The sequence below is a fragment of the Balaenoptera borealis genome (assembly GCF_965194805.1).
Source record: "Balaenoptera borealis genome assembly, chromosome: X".
NCBI classification, from domain to species: Eukaryota; Metazoa; Chordata; class Mammalia; order Artiodactyla; family Balaenopteridae; genus Balaenoptera; species Balaenoptera borealis.
The window spans coordinates 15,484,055-15,502,557 of NC_138881.1; the positions used below are offsets into that span (position 1 = coordinate 15,484,055).

The window sequence follows — 18,503 nt, forward strand, 5'->3', positions numbered from 1 at the left end:
CGAACTCTTAGTTGCGGCATGCATGTGGGATCTAGTTCCCTGACCAGGGATTGAACCCAGGCCCCCTGCATCGGGAGTGCGGAGACTTAACCACTGCGCCACCAGGGAAGTCCCCTTATATAATTTATTTTTAATTTAAAAAATGTCAGCTGCTAAGAATTTACATTAGAATAATCTGCTTATTTGATTTTTTCAATATTTATGATTTTATATTTGAAAAATATTCAGTTTTATTGACTTTTCATTTTTATTTTATAAATTTTGAATGCCTTTTAAAATAAAATACCAATATTAATGTAAGTTTTTTAAATCAAAATGGTATTGTCATTTTGCTCCATACTGCAAACATTAGTTGTAACAAAATAGAAACGTTATATATATTGATATCAGGTGGCTGAACTCAGAAATGTTTAAGGTAATACTGCTGAAATTTAATTCAGTTCTAACAGATCTAGAGAGATTCTATGTCTTTATATTTAGAGTGTATTTCTTGTAGACAGGATGTATTTGGATCTTTTAAAAAATCCATTTTGATAATCTCTGTCTTCTAATTGAAAAGTTTAGTTTACTAATTTTTAAAGTAATTATTAATAAGTTTGGGTCTGGGTCTACCATTTATTATTTGTTTTCTGTTTGTTTCCTCTGTGTTTTGTTCTTCTGTCTTACTTTCCTCTTTTTTGTTGTTGTTGATTACTTGAATAGTCCTTAGAATTCCATTTTAATTTTCCTATTGGCTTTTTAGCTATATTTCTTTGCATTTGTATTTTTACAATATGCTCTGGGAGTTTCAATGTACAATCCACATAAAGTTAATATCGTACTACTTAACAGAAAATGTTGAAACCTTGCAATGCTACAAATCCATATCCCCCACCCTGTGGTGGCCCCCAAGCTGTAAGCTTATTCAGCTTTCTGCTTTCCGGAGAACTGCTTGTCTCTTTCTTGGTATGCACTCCTGATGCTGCGGTATTGAGCGTAAAAAAGGAAAATGGCTTGCGGCCAGTTTCGTTCCAGGTGCCTGCTCTGGATCTAAGAGCCCCTGGTTGTTCCCCAGAAGAAGGACGTGCTGCCCTGAGGAGGAAGTCTGTATCTCCAAAGAATGGCCCATAAGGCATGCTGACGCATAGATAGTGGCGCATAGATAGTGGCGCATAGATAGTGGCGACAGAATTATGTGGAAATACAAGGTTTACTGATTTATTGTCTAATATTCGTTCCGTACTAAACCTATATATACATTCATGCTCTTTGAATAAACTTGCCTTGCAACCATCAGTTGTCTTGGCCCTTCTGACCCCATACTGGTGCTTTTCAGTTCCTTACCCCTCACCGCCAGGAACTTCTAGCTTTCTGCAGCCGGTCTGCGGCAAGTGGCGCCCGCACAGGGACCTGAGTGCGTGAGGCATTTCGGAAGATTGCAGGTAAGTAGAACTCTCGAGTGAGATAGTGTGGCCACAAGAAATAATTTCGTTTTTAGGACGGTAACTCGAGAAAGAGTCAGAAGTAAAATAATATGGGACAAAAGGGCTCTAAGGAGCGTGATTTATTTGCTCAGGTTTTGCTTTCAATGTTAAAAGCCCGTGGAACTAAGGTAACTACCTCACAACTTCTGGAGTTTTTGCAATTAGTATATGATGCTTGTCCTTGGTTCCCTGAAGGAGGATCAGTGGACTTAGCAATTTGGACTCGTGTAGGAGATGAGTTATCTAAATATCATGAAGCACATGGACCATCTTCTGTTTCAGTTTCCATTTTTAGCTTGTGGAATTTAATAAGAGATTGTTTTAATCCAATTTATGATTCAGTTCCAAAATTAACAGCTAAATCTGTAGAACATATTGCTGCAGTAGCTACTGCTCCTCCGTTGCCACCGAGGATAAAGAGTGTTAATTCACTTGATGATGATGACTTTTCTTTTGATTTAGCGGGTGAAGAAGCCAAATATGAGGCTGAAAAATATCCTGATGAAAATATTCTTCCGTGGTTACAGCAATTACATGTCTCTGTCCCTATCCCTCCTAAGCTTAGTCCTTTACAACAAGCAGTACGGGGAGCTCTTAATAGAGGGGAAGATCCTTTATTCTGCTGTCCGGTGGTGGAACGACCCAATCCTCAAAATCCACAACAAAATAATCGGGAATATCAGCCTCTCTCCTTTAAGGTTTTGAAAGATTTAAAAGCAGCCTGTGCACAATATGGGCCTATAGCCCCTTTCACTATTACTATGTTGGATACTATTGCAACAGAAGCATTGCCTCCAGCAGACTGGAAATCTATTGCTCGTGCTTGTCTCACTGGTGGCGACTATTTACTTTGGAAATCAGAATATTATGAAAAGGCTGCTGAACAAGCTGAAAGAAATACTGCACATAATGTGCTAGTAAATTATGAGATGTTGATTGGGGAAGGACAACATCAGTTATTACAGGATCAATTAGCTTTCCCTTTTGTGGCTTATGCTCAGATCAATCATATAGCTCTACATGCATGGAAACATTTACCTGCCTCCACTAGGACTGAAGACCTTGCTAAAATAAGGCAAGGGGCAGATGAACCTTATGCTGATTTTGTGGCTAGATTATTACAGGCTGTTAATAGAATTATTTCTGATGGTCCTTCTGGAGCAATTATCGTCAAACAATTGGCTTTCGAAAATGCTAATAATATTTGTCAAGCAGCTATACGTCCATGGAAAAGGAAAGGAAATTTAGAGGATTATATTCGAGTTTGTTCTGATATTGGATCATCTTACTTACAGGGAGCAGCTATAGCTGCAGCCCTAACTAAGGCAGTATTTGGGCCAAATGCTAAAAGTAAAAACTGTTTTAAATGTGGGAAGCCAGGTCATTTTGCAAAAAATTGTACTGTTGATACTCCTAATATGCCTGTCGTAAATTCTGTGCCTCAAGGTAAATCTCCTCCTCCCACAATTTGTCCCCGATGCCAAAGAGGAAGGCATTGGGCTAAAGAATGTCGATCATTGACTCATAAAGATGGAACTCCCTTGTCGGGAAACTTCCCGGAGGGGCCTGCTCCAGCCCCATCAAACAATTGGAGCAATGTCAATAATCCCCCCACAACCTGCTCCACCGCCTCCAGCTCAGACCTTTGTTCCTCAGGGAATGGAATCTCCTCCCTTCAAAGGGCCACGCCAAATAGTGCAGGACTGGACCTCTGTGCCTCCACCCAATTCTTATTAACCTCGGATATGGGACCCCCAAGCCCTTCCTACGGGAACTTTTGGGCCTTTACCCCAGGGAACGGTTGGTATAATCCTTGGAAGAAGTAGTATGTCTATGAAAGGCTTAACTATTATTCCTGGGGTGATTGATGCTGATTATGAAGGGGAATTAAAGATTATGGTTCAAACATCAAAAGGATCTTTTCTTATCACGCCCGGTATGCGAATAGCTCAGCTTCTATTAATTCCATATATACCAGAAGGAAATATTTTACAACATAACAAAAGAGGAACTGGGGCTTTCGGTTCCTCTGATGCAGTTTACTGGATTCAACAAATTGGTAGATAAGACCACAATTGGTATTAAAGATAAATGGAAGGCCTTTTCCTGGGTTATTAGATACTGGTGCTGATGTTTCTGTTATTTCGTTTATACATTGGCCAAAAAATTGGCCCGTGCACCAAACCATTACACAGTTGCAAGGTATTGGCCAATCTAATTCTCCACAACAAAGTTCGCAATACCTACATTGGCAGGATGCTGAAGGTAATCAAGGAATATTCAAACCCTACGTATTGCCCGGACTGCCAGTTAACCTTTGGGGAAGAGATATATTACAACAAATGGGAATCCTATTGCTTAGTCCCAACCCTACTGTAACTAATATATTGTTAAATCAAGGGTATGATCCTAGGAATGGTTTGGGAAAAAATCAACAGGGAAATAAATTACCCTTACAGACTGATAATAAACGGGATAAAACAGGCTTGGGTTTTTTCTAGGGGCCTTGGATTCTCCTCCACCACATGCTGACCCTATAACTTGGATTTCTGATAATCCTGTCTGGGTGGACCAATGGCCCCTTTCTAAGGAGAAATTAATGGCGGCCCATAATATAATTAATGAACAGCTTGCTTTGGGCAGACTAGAAAAGTCTAATAGCCCTTGGAATACTCCTATATTTGTTATAAAGAAAAAATCGGGAAAATATCGTTTATTGCAAGATTTACGTGCTGTTAATCAAACTATGGTAATTATGGGAGCTCTGCAACCAGGTTTGCCTTCTCCTGCAGCCATACCTAAAAATTATATGATTATTATTATTGATCTTAAGGATTGCTTTTTTACTATTCCTCTATTTCCGGCTGATAAGTTGCGATTTGCTTTTAGCTTACCCTCTTTAAATTTTATAGAACCTATGCAACGTTATCAATGGAAAATGCTGCCTCAGGGTATGGCTAATAGTCCTACTTTATGTCAACAGTTTGTAGCTCAAGTTATTGCCCCTGTTCATAAACAGTTCCCTCAGATATATTTTATTCATTATATGGATGACTTATTACTTGCTTATTCTGATAAACATATTTTACTTAAGGCTTATAATTCCCTTCAAAGTCATTTGTCACGATCAGGACTAGTCATTGCTGCTGACAAAGTACAGATGAACCCACCTTTCTCATATCTTGGTAAGTATATAACAAATTATAATATTACACCTCAGAAGATAGAGATACGGACTGACGTTCTTAAAACTTTAAATGATTTTCAAAAGTTATTAGGAGATATTAATTGGCTGCGACCTTCTTTAAAATTAACTACGGGTCAGTTACAGCCTCTTTTTAATATCCTAAAGGGAAGTCCTGATCCTTCTTCCCCTCGTATTTTAACTTCTGAAGCTCAACAAGCACTCAAGCTTGTAAACAAAGCAATACAATCTGCTCAGCTAACTAGAATTGAGCCTTCTTTACCTATACTATTAATAATCTGTGCTACGTCACATACCCCTACCGCCTTATTATGGCAAGAAACAGGAATTCTTGAATGGATTCATATGAAAAATACGCCTAATAAAGTCATTACACCTTATTATGAGTTAATAGCAACCCTTGTTCAATTGGGTCGTAGAAGAAATATTCAGTTGGTAGGATATGAACCAAATTCTATTATTATACCTTATACTATTTATCAATATTCTTGGCTATTATTTGTCTCTGATTTTTGGGCTCTTGCTTTTGCTGGATATTCAGGAATTATTGATAATCATTATCCTTCTAATAAGCTCCTTCATTTTGCTACTCAACATCTATTTATTTTTCCTAAAACTATCTGTTCAACTCCTATTCTCAATGCCCCAAATGTTTTTACTGATGGTTCTGCCAATGGCATCACTGTTGTTATTTCTGATGACTTACTTCATAAAGAACAAACAGATCATACCTCTGCCCAACGAGTTGAATTACATGCGATTTCCTTGGCTTTTCAAATCTTTTCACATTGTTCTTTTAATCTCTATACGGATAGCCATTATTTGGTTACTATTTTGCGTAACATAGAAACTGCTATAATTGGCAATACTGTTGATTCTCAATTGTTTCAGACTTTCTTTCAACTACAAAAGATTATTCGTCAGCATGACTTTCCTGTAGCCATATTACATATTCGAGCCCATTCAGGTCTCCCTGGCCCATTGTCTTTGGGAAATCAATTGGCTGATGAAAATACAAAGATTATAGCCTTAAGTTTATCTCAACCTCAGGATCTTGCTACTCAATCATATAATTTACATCATCAATCTGCTGCTATGCTTCAAAAACAATTCTTTATTTCTAGAGAAACAGCCCGATACATTGTTAAGTCCTGCTCTAAATGTTTACCCCACCTTCCTGTTCCACAATTTGGAGTCAATCCTCGGGGTTTACTCCCTCATCATCTTTGGCAAATGGAAGTTACTCATATTCCCTTTTTTGGTAAATTACAATTTGTTCATGTAACTGTTGATACTTACTCTAATTTTATATGTGCTACGCCTTTGGCTGGGGAATCTACTAAATATGTAATTACTCATTTATTTCATTGTTTTGCATCTATGGATATTCCTAAAGCTTTAAAAACAGATAATGCTCCAGGATATACGAGTAAAGCTTTTGCCAATTTTTGTGCAACTTTCCATATTTCACATAAAACAGGCATTCCCTACAATCCTCAGGGTCAAGGTATTGTAGAATGTGCCAACCAACAATTAAAAATTACATTACAAAAAATAAAAAAGGGGGAATATGATAGATCTCCTCAGATTATGCTTAATCATGCTTTATTTATTTTAAATTTTTTAACTTTAGATGCATTTAGTCACACGCCTTATGAATGATTGTTTACAGGTCTTTCTGGAACCCCTCCTGAAAAAGCGCTTGTTAAATGGAAAGATCCCATGACTAACCTTTGGCATGGACCAGACCCTGTTTTAGTATGGGGCCGAGGCCATGTTTGTGTTTTCCCTAGGGAGGCAGACTCTCCTCGGTGGCTCCCGGAGCGCTTGGTTCGACATTATCATGCCATCACCAATAAACACCCTGACTCGAAGAATGCGTCGCCTGAGGCTCTCGCAATCGACCACAGCACACCCCAACCGGTTCCCCCGGCGGACGAGAAGAATGCGGCGACGGAGTAGGAGACAACTTGTCAGGGAGGCGAGGGGAGATCGAAATCAAATTACTTGGTATCAATTGCAATGTTTAGTATTTCAAGCACGTAGGATTATGGAGGAGAGTGCTCATCCTCGCTCTCCTCTTACCTTTTTTTTAGCCATGATAGCTGTATTGGCAGCCCCACCTATAGAGGCTAAATCTTATTGGGCTTATGTACCCGATCCTCCTTTATTACAACCTGTTACATGGTCTGAAGCTGACCTTCCAATTTTCTATAATGATTCTACTTTTGGAAGAGTGCTAGGAAATTTGCCTATTACTAATACTTCTGTTAATTACTCTAATTGGTTTAATACTCCCCCTGTTTGTTTAAGTCCTATGAGTACCAATTCGGGTTGTGTTAAGGCTGTTGCTTTAGAACATGCTATTTCTTACCAAACCACTGTAAATTCTCAATTTTTTACTCATTTACGTAAAAATTATAAAGCTGTGGGATCTAATATTTGTCTTCCTTGCAAACAGACTGTTTCTAGACGAGAAGATTTATCCACCTTTGTATTTTGGTATAAGGATAACGTTCCCATTCACATGAATGCTAGAGTAACTAAGCTTGCTTCTAATACTTCGTTGGATCATTCTCTATGCATATATCGCTTGAGGATTGAAGATACTGGACATTATTTGTGTATTGAAACTACCATAGGTAATCAAGGGACGTTATTAGCTGGACATCAAATTACGGTCGTAAAGACTGTCACAGGACTACAATTTCCTGCTTTTATGGCTTCTGAATTCCCGCAGTTTAATTTTCCTGTTTGTAATAATACATGGACTAAAGCCTCTGTCTGGTGTACTTTAGATTATGATAATGGCACCATACTAGTTTCTTCTGTCCCCTTTAATAATAACAGCCTTGTTTTTTACAAGCAATGGGAATTCTGGAAACTTGCCTTATCCTTTTCTTATAGACCGGTGATTACTTGCGTCGCTCCTCCTTATGCTTTATTGATTGGAGATTTAATTGTAGAAAACACTATGAATCCTATAGGTTATAATATTACTTGTGTTAATTGTATCTTTAGTAGTTGTGTTTTGCCCGTTAAAGGATCTACATCTGTTATGATTATGAAGCAACCTTCTTATATAATGTTACCTCTTAATTTGTCTGAACCATGGTATCATAACACTGGCATGCAAGCCTGGCTGGAATTGACTGAAGCATTAAAACGACCAAAGAGATTTATAGGTGTTCTAATATGTGCAATCCTAGCCTTAGCAGCTTTAACTGCTACTGGGGCCACTGCTGGGATTGCTCTTTCACAAACTATTCACCAGGCTCATTATGTTAATCAGTTATCTAAAAATACTAGTGTAGCATTAGCCCTACAAAGTCATATTGATACCCAACTAAAAACGGAAGTAGATGAATTAAAAAATGTTCTAATAGGAATAGGGGATCAAGTTATGGCTTTAAAATTAAAAATGCATTTGATTTGTCATGCCAAATATACCTGGATTTGTGTAACTCAACATTTATATAATGATTCACAATGGGATTGGGAAAAAGTAAAAATGCATATATTAAGTGTATGGACTGATGGACACATTAGCCTTGATATTCAAAAGTTAAATGCCGAAATACAAGCTATTCAAGAGGCCCACCTGGACGAAGATGGACCCCAGAATTTGATTCAAGGATTATTAGATCACCTACAAGGGCTAAATCCGATACAATGGATTCATGGAGGGCTCTCAGGCCTGATATCAATTGGTGTACTACTTTTATTGGTGATCGGTTTATTACCTTGTGTTGTTAGATTTGTAATGGGGCGCTTCGCTGTCTTGCGTCAGGATGTTCATGGCTTAAAACTACATTATCAAGCTTTAAAAAATAATAAAAAAGGGGGAAATGTGGTGGCCCCCAAGCTGTAAGCTTATTCAGCTTTCTGCTTTCCGGAGAACTGCTTGTCTCTTTCTTGGTATGCACTCCTGACGCTGCGGTATTGAGCGTAAAAAAGGAAAATGGCTTGCGGCCAGTTTCATTCCAGGTGCCTGCTCTGGATCTAAGAGCCCCTGGTTGTTCCCCAGAAGAAGGACGTGCTGCCCTGAGGAGGAAGTCTGTATCTCCAAAGAATGGCCCATAAGGCATGCTGACGCATAGATAGTGGCGCATAGATAGTGGCGACAGAATTATGTGGAAATACAAGGTTTACTGATTTATTGTCTAATATTCGTTCCGTACTAAACCTATATATACATTCATGCTCTTTGAATAAACTTGCCTTGCAACCATCAGTTGTCTTGGCCCTTCTGACCCCATACTGGTGCTTTTCAGTTCCTTACCCCTCACCGCCAGGAACTTCTAGCTTTCTGCAGCCGGTCTGCGGCACCACCCCTAAGCCTTTATACTATAATTTTTTTATGTATTATATCTATGTATGCTATAAACCCCACAAGACTGTATTGTATTATAATCATTGCTTTAAATAGTCCTATTTTTATAAAGAAATTAAGAGGAAAAAAGCAAAAAGAAAGTCATTAGTATTTGCCTAGAGATAACTTCCTTCAGCATTTCTTATAGTGTTTTTCTGCCAGTGATGAATTTTTTGTATGCTTTTACCTGAAAACGTCTTTAGTTCTTCATTCTTGAAGAGTATGTTTGCTGAATATAGAATTTCGTATAACACCCCTCCTCCTATGTGTATTCCCCCCAACCACAGTCTGTCTGCTTCCATTCATTCTCCAGTGTCTTCGGGTAGCTGCTTTGTCTATTATTTCCAGGTTTTAGAGTTGTTTTCTTTGGGGGAGAGTCAGCTAGGTAGGATGTGACTTTAGCATCACTGAATTTATCACACTGATTTCCCCCTCACCCCCATTTTACTGAGGTATAATCTATGTACAGTAAAATTCACTTCGCATTGATTTTTAAAGTATACGGAGTTTTAAATAAACTGGCTCGAACATAAATACACCCATGCAGTATTTTCAATGTGGTTTTGAAGAGGTCGAACACTATTCAGTTTTAAATTTATCCAAGAAAAGAAATAACAATCTTGATTGTTACACAGGCCTTAAAAAGCCTTATATACTTTTTTTTTTAATTTTAATTAGGTATAGTTGATTGACAATGTTGTGTTTAATTTCTGCTGTATAGCAAAGTGACTCAGTTATATATCCTTTTTCATATTCCTTTCCATTATGGTTTATCACAGGATATTGAATATAGTTCCCTGTGCTATACAGTAGGTCCTTGTTTATCCATCCTATATATAGTTTACATCTGCTAGTCCCGAACTCCCAATCCTTCCCTTCCCCTCCCTGCTCCACCTTGTAAAAAGCCTTATATACTCTTGGTACATTCCTAAAAGGCATCATAACACTCTTAGTAAGTCCTAAACTGTATGTTTAATAATAAGGCACTACGGAGACCTGTAATACAAATTCGTAGGAGATACAACTAACCTTTCTTCCTGAGTTTGGGCCTTTTTTCTTTGGTGTGATATTTTTAACAGTACTCCCCTTCTTGGGGACTGAAGTAGGTGCAGGTGGTTTAATCCGACTTGATTTCCTGATCTGCTGTGTTGGTAATATTACAGCAGTTTTCTGTGGAGACTTCATTGAACACTGGGTTGCTTTGGAAGAATGTGTTTTTGCTATATTCTTTGTAATAGGAACTGAGGGAAAAAACACACAACACAAAAATACAATTAAAATAAATGACATAATTAAGGTATTTTCTTCTTATGATTCAGAAGATATTTAACTCAATCTTTAAAAATATTCCAAAGGTCATTCACTGAAAACCACTTAAAATAAAGGTACCATTTAAAATCACGTTTTAGGTATTTAAGATTTCAGGTTATCAGGAAATAGTCTGATTCTCCAGAAAAAATAAAGAGGCTTTTATAATAAGAACCAGTAACTTCCCACTTAATTAGCACAGTGAAAATTTCTATCAATTTACTTTTTGTCTGCTTCTCATATTTTTAGTCCTTGGCACAGAAAAGAGTTTTTCCTTCAGAAAATACTATCCAATTATGCCATATACAGGAATCATTTTGCCCACCAATATAGAAAAACATAACAAAGCAGCTACCAACGGCTCCTGCGTCATCTTTTAAACGCCAGGGGAATCCCCCTAACTAGATTTTTTTTTTTTAGTGGCTAAAATACATTATGTTCCTATATGTATGTTTAATAGTAAAGCTTCATAAGCCATAATATAGACTCTACATTAACGTTGTCATGGAAGGACCACTATCATGCCCAAGTGATTTGTATCTATCAGTTATTTGTAGCCCAATCAAAACGATTTTAATATTTCAAATGAAGATTACCTGCCAGGTTACTCTTGTATATATTCATAGTTAAGTAAAAAGAGATATTTTTAGTATTAATCCCTTAATAATTTCATTAGTACAAAAAATGAACTTTACATAGTAAATAGTACTAACGTCAAAAAGTCTTTACAGGAGGAGCTGTATAAGTAAAACATTTATACATCTGTGCAAAAAAAATCAACTACTTTTATTTCGAGGGCTTCATTTTACAACTTGAAACTAATCTACCACTTTGCTTCTCCCATCCTCAAAGACTATGTGTAAATGTGACCTTCTATGGAGAATACCACATCTTCCCTGCAGCCTTTTTATCTACCTCTATCAATTACCTAGTCAAGAGGATGGAACAGCTGCCAGGGCAAATGGAGGACCACTTAACTGCCACCATCACTTTCCCCCTCCCCTTATTTATAGGAATTTACCTACTTACACCAGCCTCTGTTTAACTCTTTACCATCATCTACCTCATACTCCATGCCCACTTCCACTTTCTTCAAATAACTCTAGTAACCTAATTCACATTATTTCTTCTTACAGAGTCTCCCTGTTATCATCTTCAGGAATTTAAATGTCATACTTCTGATGCTCCATCATCCTGACCTCATCAATAGACAATTTGTGAAGCTCTTCTATCTCCAAGATAACCAACTGTGCTTCCCTTCTCCACCTCCAACTTCCTTACCTGTCATCTTTGCTTTACACCAACTGATCATGCTTTTCATTCTCATTATGAGATCTAGCCACAAGCCCTCTCCATTTTCATCCAATCTGCTAGCTTTCTTCTGGCTTTACTTTACCCCCTTATCAACCTGCACCCAACTGTCCACCTCCACCAAAACCCTCATAACTAGTATCCCTTACGTTATCACCCCCTGATCTTTGATCATGTCCAACATGTCAGCTCCAACCACTGAGTCACACTATCATTTGCTTTCTCTGGTCCTAAGCAAGGGTCAGTTCTCTCCTTAAGGGGCCAGAGAGTAAATATTTTAGGCTTTGAAGGTCACATATGGTCTCTGTCACACAATCTTCTTTGTCTCTCTCTTTTTTCAAACCCTTTATGAATATAAAAACTATTCCTAGCTCACAGGCTACATGGGCTAAATGTGGCCCTCAGGTTGTAGTTTGCCAACTCCTGCTACAGAACATTGGGATACTGTAGATCACTGTAACATCCATGCTAACCTCAACTGGGGTGTCACTGCTTCAACTCACTGATTTCCAAGTATGTTTCAATGGCAGAACATTTTCCCCTTTTTAAGTTCCCCTCTCCCTCTCACTCTATTCCATTCAGCAAATGACCCTACCGTCTACTTTATGAGAAGATTAAAGGCTATCTTTTGGGAGTGATCATAACCATCCCATTCCTCCATCTTAAAATACTTTTATTTTCATTCATTCTCATCTCTTCCTCTTATATCAAATGAAGTTTTCTCTCTACTCTTCTAAGCCAAATCCCCTTTCACTTTTGTCCTAATAACTATCTTCTCTGGTTCCTCTGGAACATTACAGTTTCAATGATCTCCTCTCTTCATGGTATTTAATCACTTGATCCCCAACTCCTTGCTCTCTCTTACAACCCTCATATATCCCTTATTTTGAAGTTTCCTTCCCTAGTTTTTGGTACTTTCAAGCCCTTGCATGAATCTTCCTTCTACTCACTACCACGATACAAAGAAGAATCGCCTATACTTCATACTTCAGTTTCCTTATTATTCTGGGCTTCCTTAGTCTCCTATAATAAGCTTTTCTTCCCCCAACCATTTAAAAAAAATTCTTTCCAAGGTAATGACCCCTTCCCAGGAATTAAAGCCAAATAAATCCTCATTCTCTTGACCAATCTATTCATCACCACAGTTCTGGTCCCCACCTTTTAATATATGGCACGAAGAAAAGGAAATAGATTGCGCTCTGGACCTGAGTTTAAATTCCTGTACTAGGTTAGTTTAAGACAGAACCTAGGAGTATAGGAGGTCCTCAAAAAATATTTACTAAATGAATGAAAAATATTTTCAACCTGCAAGCCAATGTTATACCTCCAAAACAAGTATATTTTATATAAAGAATTGTAACAAAATATTACTTTGTGGAACATGGCAAATGTAATGAAATCAATATTTGATCTAAAAAATTTGACATTTGATATTAATAAATCTTGGGACACAAAATATTTGAGCCATAGCTTCAAATATTCCCCCAAAATATAATATTCTATTACAATAAAACTCCTTGATGCATGGTATATATATATGTATGACCAAAGTAAGAAAAATGCGTTATAAAAAATTAAAAAGTTTTCACTTTAGAAAGCAAGCTTTTCAACGGCAAAGACTCAATTTGGTTCACTGCCATATCCCCAGCACCTAGAACAAAATACTTTTTAAACTACTTTAACTAAAGAGGAATGAGTAATCATTCAATACACTGAACAACAAAATTAAACTATATACATTATACATGTATTTTTATCTCTCCTCCAAAGAGCAATCATATAACATATACACACCATGCTAAAACTCTATTCAGTATTAATTAAACTATTGAAAAAGAAAATAGATTTGTTTAAAAGATAAGGTGAAAATTATATATAGCACTACAACCATGTGTTCATAGTGGTAACAAAGGGAGTAAAAACCTCTTTGAAAAAAGTATGTAAAATATACAGAAGGATGTGCTAATCATCTTTAATAAAAGTTTTATGTGAATACCTAACACAAAAGATACCTGGTTCCTCAGCTTATCTTCAGGTAGAACAGACAATGTTTGGGTAAGAAAAATGTCCAGGAGATATGAAGTTACTCAGTTATGAAAATGCAAAAGAAATGACTAAATCTTGGGAAACAATCAGAAGGCAGGAAATAAAGTCAAGAGTAGGCCTGGAAGCCTGGAACAGGGGGAACTGAAGAAAGAAAGGAGGTAGATGCCAACATTTACTGGCTACCCATTACATGCTAAGTGCTTCAATATCTGTTATTGCATGTAATCCTCCCAAATGTCCTATGAGGTAGGTATTATTCCCCACTTTATACCTGAGGAAACTTAGGCTCTGTGAGATTAGGTAACTTTGCCAAGATCACCCATTTGGCTAAGAGACTTTTATCTCCTAAGTGCATGCTTCTTCTAATATGCCACCTTGCTTTCTGTCCTCTAACAAAAAAGCCTATTAAATTCACTCCCCGAGTCAAAGTGCATGTGTTTTAAGAAAGAAGAAGAAGAAGGCCCAAAAGACAACCCTGTGAACTCCTATGATAATTCACTAGTTGCTAGGTGCTCTCTGACAGAGGAAGTCTTGGGTTTTTTTAAAATCAGATGTGGAGGCATACTTACAAGGAGAAAACATTAACAAGTACAGACAAAAACATGCTGGTAAAACTTTTCATGCCTGGGGATTTAACCTTATTTAATATTTATTGCCAAATAGTACTCATTAAATGTACGTTTCTGTTGATACATGAAGATGCTTTATTATTGAAAGATACTGCCTGCATTCTCTGAGCTATGAAAAGAGAGTAGCACATACAATTACCATAGAAAAGGAAATACACTTAGAAATGAACAGCAACCCCTATTTCCAGTTACTGTTATACATGTGCTGGTTTGGCTTACACATGGCTGACTTGAAGAGGAACTAAAATGGATTGGAGATATAAATTAATATGTATCTTGCTTTTGATCTAAAAAGACATGATAGAGGTATGGTTGCTTACTGTTCTCCAGATTTTTCCATCCACCATTTACTTAATACCTAGTGTGTTCTTTTTACCAATCTAGGCAATTTAGGAAATCCAGAAGAAATAAATATGGTCCCAGTCATACAGTTCATATTTTATATGTATATTTGTGTGTGTGTGTATATATATATATAATTCCTATCTCCTTAAGTAGACAGATTTATGATTTCCTTCTCCTCAAATAGATTGAATGCTATATATATAACCATATGAAAACAAGGGCAGAAACTACTGTAAAACCAGATGCCTTGAATTTGAGGCTAGAAATAGACAAAATCAAAATATGAATAGCCAAAAATAGAAAAGCAAAATATGGTTTGGAAAAAACAAAATTGAGTAAAAAAGAAAAAAAATCTGTCACTGTAAACATTTGACTTTGGAAACTTTTTCAGACCGAGGAATTCTTTGCAAGTCATCTTCCTTATTTTTAAAAATGCATGTACAATGAAACTGTCATTATTCTAAGGATCTTTCATACTGGTAACTATAAAAACAAAGAAGCAACACAAGCCTCAATTATGAAAAACATGGAGATATCAACAGAGATGGTTACACCTAAACTATCCAACCTGGAGGCCTGGTATTCACAGAAACTCAGTCAAGGTACCCAATGCCCCTACCTGGAACTTTGCTCCCTGTTCCATAGAGCCCATGTTGCCACAAACTGATGGGTCACGGGCAGCAATAAAAGCCAAGGGGAGGCAGAGTCAAGTGTAAACCCTCTGAACTTCGTTCCTTCATTCCTGCTGCCATCCCACACCATAGCACTGGCCTCCTTGACTGGTATCTTCAGACACTACCCTATTTCTTCTCTCCTCTCCCCACACCTGTACCAGAGAAGCCACAATCCTATCCCAGAAACCTTGCTTTAGGAATCAAACGTTCATAACGGACAGAGTTTGCTTTACCTCTGAAACTAGCTTTTTGAATACCCAAGGACTATTACTGTCACATAAGAGTGACTTTACCTTTTCATAAGCATACTGACAGTCTTTTAAATGCACTTATTTCCTTATTTTTTGCAATAAAAAATCCTTTTAGAAAACCTCAAATAAGCTAAGAAAAACTCTTGAAGGAAACCACAAGGGGTAGTTACTAGTGGAAAAGGAAACAAGGAAGCATGCTCCTGACACTTATCACAGCAGGCGTTTTGGAAGGCAGGAGCTAGCTGAGGACTATGAATTTTCTCGGAAGAAGCAGGGTAGAGATCAGATGGACATGGAACTCTGGTACGAGCCACTCTTTACACCTATTCTCTCCCTTGCTTCTTACTATCTAGTGCAGAGACACTGGCTCCAGAGTAATTACATTCAAATCCAGCTTTACCACATAATATCTATGAGAAATAATAGCTTGGGCAAATTAACTGAAATCTGTACGTGGCACATGGTACACACTCAATAAATGTTAGCTGTTATTATCAACACCATCACCGTCCCTGTCTCTATTCTCCCTCTCCCTTCCCAGATTCTGAGGGTGCTCCTTGCCTTCTTCCATCAATGGATTGGATAATGGGGAAACATTGTTGTCAATGCCTAACAAGTGGAAGAAAGAAGTTTCCTCCAAAGAAGGAACTCCTATTTATCTACATTATCTACAGCTAATACCTTCACTCCTTCCTTTTATAACCAAACTTCTTGAAAGACTAGCTCATGGTCACTATTATTGTCATTTTCTCATTTTTCAACCCTCTGCAAGCACACTTCAGGCACCTCTTTTTAGGGAATCTGTGTGCTAACATCACCCATAACCTCCTAACTGCCACTGACAATGATGCTTCTTCCTGATCTTATTTGACTTCCAGCAAGCACTAAACACTTCTTTTTAAAATTCTTTCTTGGATTCCACATGGCCACTCCCTCCTTGTTCTCCTCGTACCTCTGTCACTTTTCCTATGGTGTCCCCCAGGATTAGCTATCTTCTCCCTACCCTCATCTCAGTTTTGAGCACTTTGGTTCACACCCTTGATTTCAGCTACTGCCTACACATAATAATGATTCCCAAATTGTTCTCTTGCTCATTCAAGCATTCACGTGCCTACCTCCCCCCACCACATCCCCGACAGGCCTGTCTCAAGTTCCAGAGCTGTGTTTTCAATAGCTAACAGATAATCTAAATAGGCATCTCAAACTCAACATGTCCAAAAGGAGAATCATCGTGCTTATCCTATATGCTCTATCTTGATGAATGCCATTACCTTTTTTTCACCAAATTACCAGAAGTCAGAAATCTTGAAGTCACCTTTGTACTCTTCCTCCCTTCACATGTCTAACCAAGCCTACCTCCTTTAAGTATTTCCTTGTTGTGTTCTTCTTTATGCCTGTCAATGACTTGGTCCAAGACCTCATGACTTCTCACATAAGCTACAACACTAGCTTCTTAATTGGCATTCCTGGCTGCCCTTTCCAATACGTACTCTATAGTACATCAGCATGACCTTTCTAAAATACAAATTGTATGTCACTTTTCCACTTAAAGATCTTCAGTGATGCCACATTACCCATATGCTAAAATCTGAACTCCTTGGCCTGGTATCCAAGGCCCTCTACATATCTTCACAGCCTCATCTCATCTCTTCCCCATCTATCATTATAGATTCAGCCATAATCATCTGCTTCAGATCCCCAAACATTCTGACCTTTACTGCCTTTGCAGTGGCTGACCCAAGAAAAGTCTTCCCTCCCTTGTCACTAGCTAAACTACCATACATTATTTGAAATTCTGCTCAATCACCAGCTCTGTAAAACTCTAGCACTAAGCTCCGAGGCAAACCATAGGATCTTAATGGTCATATATACCACACATACGGCATTTATCTCTACTGGCACAGATCTTATTAGCATCTTATCTTTACTTACACGTCTATCTGTCTAGACACACTGTGAGCTCCTTTAGGGGAAGGAACCATCTAAGTTCCATTGTCATATCTCCAACATCTGGTCTAGGGTTCCACTGTTATATCTCCAACATCTGGTTATATCCCCAACATCTGCCACATAATGGGCATCCAATAAATGTTTGTTAAATGAATAAGTGTTTAATATTCAAGTTTTGTCTCTGATCTTATATTATTATGGAGACAATTCAGGTAGTTTATGCATTAAATAGATGACCACAGCTTGATCACAACATTACAGATTTCTTGGAAAAATACGCTTCAAATACTAATCAACCAACTTAAAAATCAACTTCTAGAATACACTCCATTCAAAAATGAAGGCAGGACTGCAAGTCAAAACCACAGTGAGGTACCACTTCACACCCACTAAGATGGCTATAATTTTTAAAAAAGGAAAATAACAAGCGTTGGCAAGGATATGGAGAAATCGAAACCCTCATACACTGCTGGTGGGAATGTAAAGTTGTGCAGCTCTGTGAAAAACAGTTGGGTGGTCCATGAAAAAGTTAAATATACAATTGACATATGAACCAGCAATTCCACTGCTAGGTATGTACTCAAAAGAAATGAAAACAAGGACTCAAACAAGTACATGTATGGGCATGTTCATAGCAGCACTATTAAAAGTAGCCAAAAGGTGGAAACAGCCCAAATGCCCATCAATGGATAAATGGGTAAACAAATGTGTGGTATATACATACAATGGAATACTATTCAGCCATGAAAAGGAATAACTGATACATGCTATGACATGGATGAACTTTGAAGACATTATGCTAAATGAAAGAAGCCAGACACAAAATCACATACTATATGATCCTATTTACATGAAATATCTAGAACAGGTAAATCCATAGGAACAGAATAGAGATTGGTGATAACCAGGGGCAAGGGGGAAGAGGGAGTGGGGAGCAACTGCTTGATGG

At 37.7% G+C, this 18,503-nt stretch overlaps 1 protein-coding gene and 1 long non-coding RNA gene across 2 annotated transcripts in view; one reads left to right on the forward strand and one right to left on the reverse strand.

Annotated features, from left to right (window-relative positions):
• LOC309619856 (sex comb on midleg-like protein 2) overlaps positions 1-18,503 on the reverse strand; it is an 89,410-nt gene that overhangs the window by 16,851 nt on the left and 54,056 nt on the right. Inside the window, exon 8 of the mRNA XM_082375704.1 lies at positions 10,070-10,281. Within this exon, the coding sequence (XP_082231830.1) occupies positions 10,070-10,281 (212 nt within the window). The remainder of the gene's footprint in view (positions 1-10,069; positions 10,282-18,503) is intronic.
• On the forward strand, positions 6,061-8,902 carry LOC309619980. The gene is made up of 2 exons (XR_014239333.1): positions 6,061-6,678; positions 7,130-8,902. It is a non-coding gene; the product is annotated as an uncharacterized lncRNA (long non-coding RNA).